This window comes from Tubulanus polymorphus, chromosome 6, assembly GCF_964204645.1.
Source record: "Tubulanus polymorphus chromosome 6, tnTubPoly1.2, whole genome shotgun sequence".
NCBI classification, from domain to species: Eukaryota; Metazoa; Nemertea; class Palaeonemertea; order Tubulaniformes; family Tubulanidae; genus Tubulanus; species Tubulanus polymorphus.
The window spans coordinates 11,528,453-11,534,632 of NC_134030.1; the positions used below are offsets into that span (position 1 = coordinate 11,528,453).

Here is a 6,180-nt window from a genome sequence, read left to right on the forward strand (position 1 = left end):
CATACTCATATTATAGCAACTATAGAGACATGGTCAGAATACATCCCTTTGAGGGATTCAATTCTTCGGCCACTGCTTTTCGACTACCCATATTTACCAGAACCCTAATCGGGTTGTCTATCTAATATCTAATAATATATATATTACCTGGCAGAAAATATATAGTCTAGGGGGTTCCCTCATATGGGAGTTAATTTAAAAAGTGTCCAAAACTAAAATACGTACCGGTCATGACCCTTTTTGCCTGGTAAAAACAGAGAAAACGAGAAAGAAAGGAATTTAGTTTTTGCGCCCCCATATCGGCTCTGGCTCTGTTGACCACATCAAATCTTCGAAAGCGTCGAATTTTCTCAAAGAAAATTGGGATCTCATATTCTGGCGCTATGACCAGAACAAAGAATATCCCTTTTTGGCGCACCGAAACAGACAAAAAATCCATTTTGTCAAAACTGATTCCTGACCTTTTAGCGCCCACGCCAAAACGGACATTCAACCAGAGTGAAATTATTCTTTGTGAGCGCCCTTGCAAATATATGCAAATTAAATTCAAGGTGATGTGCGAAAAATTTAATCTTGTTGATAGAATTTTTCGTTTTTCGTTTTGGCATTCGGGCGCCCGACGTTTGTAAATCAGGAATTTTACAGGATTCCTACTCTGCCGAAGATTGTTAAAAAATCATATGACATGTGGACTATATTTCCATGGTTTTTATCATCTTATTTGATATAGAAGTGGTTGTCATACGGAAAATGACCTGGGACTGTAGATCCTCCAAAGGCAGACTATAATATACATGGTTGATCACCCGTGAAACTGTGATCGCTGAAATATAATACGTCACAAATACACGCTAGTACTGCGTGACAGTGGTCGAACAGGCATAAATTGTTCTTATGGATGAAACATGTACACACGATGGTGAAAAAGAGATTACAAACAGTTGTTCATTTGAGAAAATGTTGGATACACTTGGCCATTTCGGAAGGTTTCAGATTCGCGTGTTTGTGATTCTTACTCTGATGGATCTCTCAACCCAACCTGTTGGTATGCTATATGTATTTTCTCATTACGAACCTGTCCTGTCTCAGATTAGCAGCAAACGTCTCTTTACCCAATGATACTGACAGATTATGTTCATTCAATGGGTCTCAGTGTGTACTATTTGATTATGATTTTACCAATGCCTTGACGTCAATAATTACCGAGGTGAGTACAACATTTTGTATTACCACCCTAAATTAAAAGTTTATATCTGGACCTTTTATTGATTCATTATCGTCAACTTACTTCTAGTACAATCTTGTTTGCGAATTGAATTATATCCCAAAACTATCAATTAGTCTACAAATGGCTGGATTATTCTTCGGTGCAATGACGTCTGGATACGTTGCGGATTGGATTGGTCGCAAAAAGGTCTTGATAGCATTCGCCTCTTTGATGATAGCTACACAAATCGTCGTTGGATTTTCCAACACATGGGTTACTTACCTGATTATTCGTGCTTTCACTGGTTTTTTCAACGGTAAGTCCATTGAGTTAAACATAAAAAATACATGAAGTATTTAGTCTCAGGAGATTTATATTTTATTTTGCCTTCACATGTGCAATAATCTCATTCAGTCTAATCTCATTATCTTGTCATCTTATTTAGGCGGTGCCCTAAATGTTTGCTTCACTCTTCCAATAGAGTTCGTCGGTCCAAAATGGCGAACATTTTGCGCTTGTTTTGTCCTGTATGCTTTGGGGTCATCTTTGACTTCGGCAGCAGCCTATCTGACCCGTGATTGGCGTCATACGGCATTCATAACCGCTTCATTCGGGATACCTCTTATACCAGCTATCATTCTGTAAGTTCTCCAATAAGATGATGAATATATCATTATATAGATTGTATGCTCAGTTTGAATACAAAATTAACGTTTAAGATACCTACTCATAGACTCGAACATCTCTAACCTGAGGCACATGTGTAACCTTCTTGCGTGCGTGAAAGCTAATATATTCACGGCTGTCCATTCGCATCTGTCTGCTCTCTCTAATCGCACAACTCACTGAGTGCCCCTATTGACATCATTAGCAGGTTTGGGGTTTCCTGTCCCATATTGATGAGAGACTATAAAGTTGGCGAGGCCAGTAACCGTTGGTTTCAGCCACTCGGTCCCAGCGCCTCGTACTTTAAACCCGTAGATCAAATAGGAAATATTCGGACTATGGATTTTTGTAATTTTCAGTTTTAATATTGATTATATATAAATAAATACGTTTAAAGGCCTCTGAATCAACCATTTAAAATGAAGACTAGATTGTATGACGTTAGTTGAATCTTCATGTTGAGACATTATCTAGGTTGCTCGCATTTGCTATGTTTTAGTTGGGTCCCAGAAAGCGTTCGCTGGTTGGCAAGAAAAAAGCAGTAAACATGGATACCTAGATTTGTTCAAGACAAGAAAATTGGCTATTCAAACATGCGTTATTATGTACTGTTGGTGCGTAATGCTAAGAGTCGAACGATGACTTGAGCATCGTAATAAATGGGCGTATAAATTCATCAGATTAGGTCCTAGCTGTTTTTTTTTCTTTGTCAGGTTTTCGTGTTCTGCTATCTACCACGGTATTAGCTCTATGTACAGTAAGTACATTTAAAGGAACTGTTTTCGTTAACGTTGTCGCTGGTTCATTTGTTTCTATACCCGCCGATTGTAGTGTCATTTTTGTTGCACACAGGTAAACTCGGGCAGTTTTTGATATCATTCGATTCTTTATATGAAACTTAGGTATTTTGATATCAATATAGTACTCAGCGATGCAGTTTTAAAATTTGTTTTTCAAATTTTTCGATAATCATTGTATAATTGTAATGTATCTGCTATTGTCTACAACGAGAAGACATAAGTACTAAAATCAAAATTATAATTTAAGGTAAATAGAAACAATAAGAATGAAGATAAAGAACATTGAAACATTGAAATGTACTAATCTCAAACAAAAACAAAACTAATAATCAAAGTGGGATCATCGTTGCGATGGGTACGAGGATATTGACAGTACGGCATGACCAAATCATGTAACAACGAATATACGGCAGCCAATCTAATCAAAGCTTTAAGTGAATTATTTTTGAATTCCAGGTTTGGTCGTCGACGGTCGTTTTTTGTTTATATGCTAATACCAATAACTTGCATGGTAACAATGGTGATTGTTGGAGCACTTAACAAGAAAGATGAACTCGGTATTTTTACCACGCTATTGGTACTGATTGGTAATAGTGGAATATCATCGTGTTGGACATTGGCATCTATATATTCAGCAGAAATCTATGCCACCGTTATAAGGTGATTATTTGTCTAACATCTATCCGTCCGTAGATTCAACACCATAGGTGCGTCTGCAGTCCAAAAATTGTCCCAATTGTAAGTATGGTTCTCAACACCAGGGAAGGTGAATATTGAAACATATCAAACTTATAATTTCGATTGTGCCAGATGCATTTTTCATTAACAGTGGCACAGTTAGTTGTAGATCATGCCATGTTCTATAATCCTTGTGATTTTCAAGGACATCGGTTTCTCCATACATTCACCAAAATTTGGATGGGGAAATTACATTTCCCCAATTCATATTGGGACCTATGCATACCTTGTACGTAAGGCAAAGCAAGGTTGCAGCTTATAACATATTATCTACGATATTGGCGAATTTCAAGATCATTGGTTTCTTTAATGTTCACCCGGGACAGGGAACGTTGAATATTGAAAGTTTCCAGACTGTCGAACTTTTCAGAGCACTTCTATGTGCGCATAGTGTTCCTTTGGTTTTGAAATGTAACAATCTGCTAAACCATTATGTATTGCTATGCAAAGATGATGGTGCGGTTTCAACTGGCGGTCTTTCGTGACCATGTTGAGGATCAGGGTAATGGCAAGATATTGCAAATTTTCCCTGTAAGTTACGTAGTTGGCCATTGTACCAACAGCCCTGACCTAGTTCCGGAATCATTGTTCGCTATTCTTGTGAGCCTGCAATTGTTTTGCGGTTTTATTTCATTGATAGAATTACAAAAATGTTGACAGGGCTGCATTATTTACCTTGATTTCTATACTATCCATGTGTTATATATGTATATTGCGTTATATGTGTTGCAACACTTTAAAAAGCAAATATCTCATAGGAACATCGGTTGTGCTGCTGGTAGTATGGGTGCAAGAATCGGGGGTGTAATCGCTCCACAGATTGCGTTTCTGGTATGTTAATCTATCTCTTACTTGACTCTGGTCATGGAGCCTAGGCGTTGACCTCTGATGTTTGAGAAATAAACTACAAAAATTTTTACATATATATATACATTCAAAAGTACATAAACATCATCGCTTAGTTCAGAATCTTCTGCTTCAACTGATACCAATATTACGAATTTAGCTAATTTAGCAACTGAAAGAATCAAGATGTAAAATCTTACACAATTTTGACACCGTTAACACTTTAAAAAAATGTGTTTATCTTTGATTAATAACTCCTCATTTTAGTCAACTGACTATAAATATTTTAGATGTTAATTTGATGTAATCATTAAGTTAATGAATCATTGAAACTATATTTTCATGAATATGATTTAACTGAATTAGAAAAATGTTTTTAATATATAATTTATGTAAATCATCACTTAAGACCAAACGGTATTTGTCATTAGAGTAAGCAAATTATAAACTAAGAAGAAAATCAATCAATACTATAATCCCTAGATTTAAGACATATGCAGAAACAGGAAAAGATTTGATAATTACTAAAGAAATGCAACTAATTATAGATAAATTCTTCAATTGAATAATGTAACTCTCATTCATATAAGTTATGATCCCTTTAGAAAATGTTGTATCATCATATTATTAGTTCATAGGTTACGATTTGATATGAATACTTTTACTTATTCAAATGATACACATAATCCTGACGAAAAGGTTTTATGTATTTACGGTAGATATGATACGTGAAAAAAAAATGAATCACCGTCATTTTCAATCTAGATATCACAATTGAATATAAGATTATATGAGTAATATACATGTACGTATGAAAAAACGTACTTCTTTTTTGTTCAATAGATGAATGATTTTCTCATACGACGAACAAATCTTAAATAGAACATTATTTGGTTGCAGGAGCAATTATTATGGTCGCATCGTATTTCTATTATGAGAATTTTTCTAAAGATTTGATTGATATATGAGGATGTAGAATTCAGTAAGAAATTGCAATAAAAACCAAAAAAGATAACGGCTATATTAATGAAAATGGTAATTATAACGGTAAACTTAATCCTGAAAATAAATGATTCATTAAAATAACGTTGAAAAGAATGAATTCTTGAGCAATTAGAAAATCAATTGTTAGTTCACCAAAAAAGTAAAAAATGCCAATATAAATACATCATTTGAAAATGTATGATTAAATCGTTAAATTTAAGTCTTAGTTAAATCGTTTATATGAGTGACATTTTCTTAATCATGAAATAATGTTTTAATTCAGTTATGTCATATTTATTATGATTTCTGGTGATTTCATTTGCTTGTATATTTTATGTCATATTACGCCTTTAAGTAATTGGACATGTAGGTTTTCATATCAAAGGTTGAAGATAAAAGAACCATATCCGGTTGTTGTAAACGGGAAACATAAACAAAATTCTTTATATTTTAGGGACTAATCAGTCATTGGGTGATACCATACGTCTTATACGCGTTCCTTGCCATAACCACGACACTCTTCGTTTTCACATGGCTTCCAGAAACTAACAAGGAAGACTTGAAAGATGCGCTCCGTGAACATGATGATTCAACGAACAACGAACTCATCCAATCGGTTATGAATGGTGACACTATTGCTGACAGGACATGCGATATTGAAACAGATTGTATCTAAACATTTCAATACTTTCGTTTTATGTACGCTGTAAGTTAACGGTTAACAAAAAAAAACTACATATGTATTGCATACGTAATTGATTCTATCATATTGAGTAATTGATTCTTTTCTTCAGATTTTATAACTATTCTACACACATATGTGAATGAATACTATTTCTATCGCACTGGTGATTAGTCATTGGCCAAATACTTGGTGTTGTACAGGGTTTCTCAAAAATGTGTCACCGTAGCTTTAAGATTAGTTATTCATTAACTATG

At 34.7% G+C, this 6,180-nt stretch overlaps 1 protein-coding gene across 1 annotated transcript; it reads left to right on the forward strand.

Annotated features, from left to right (window-relative positions):
* The first annotated feature begins 1,348 nt into the window (after window positions 1–1,348).
* LOC141907742 (solute carrier family 22 member 15-like) lies at window positions 1,349–5,917 on the forward strand. Its single transcript, XM_074797483.1, has 5 exons — window positions 1,349–1,523; window positions 1,653–1,848; window positions 3,130–3,333; window positions 4,170–4,242; window positions 5,696–5,917. Exons 1-5 carry the CDS (start codon window positions 1,349–1,351, stop codon window positions 5,915–5,917), a joined length of 870 nt encoding a protein of 289 aa, XP_074653584.1.
* Window positions 5,918–6,180: the final 263 nt, after the last annotated feature.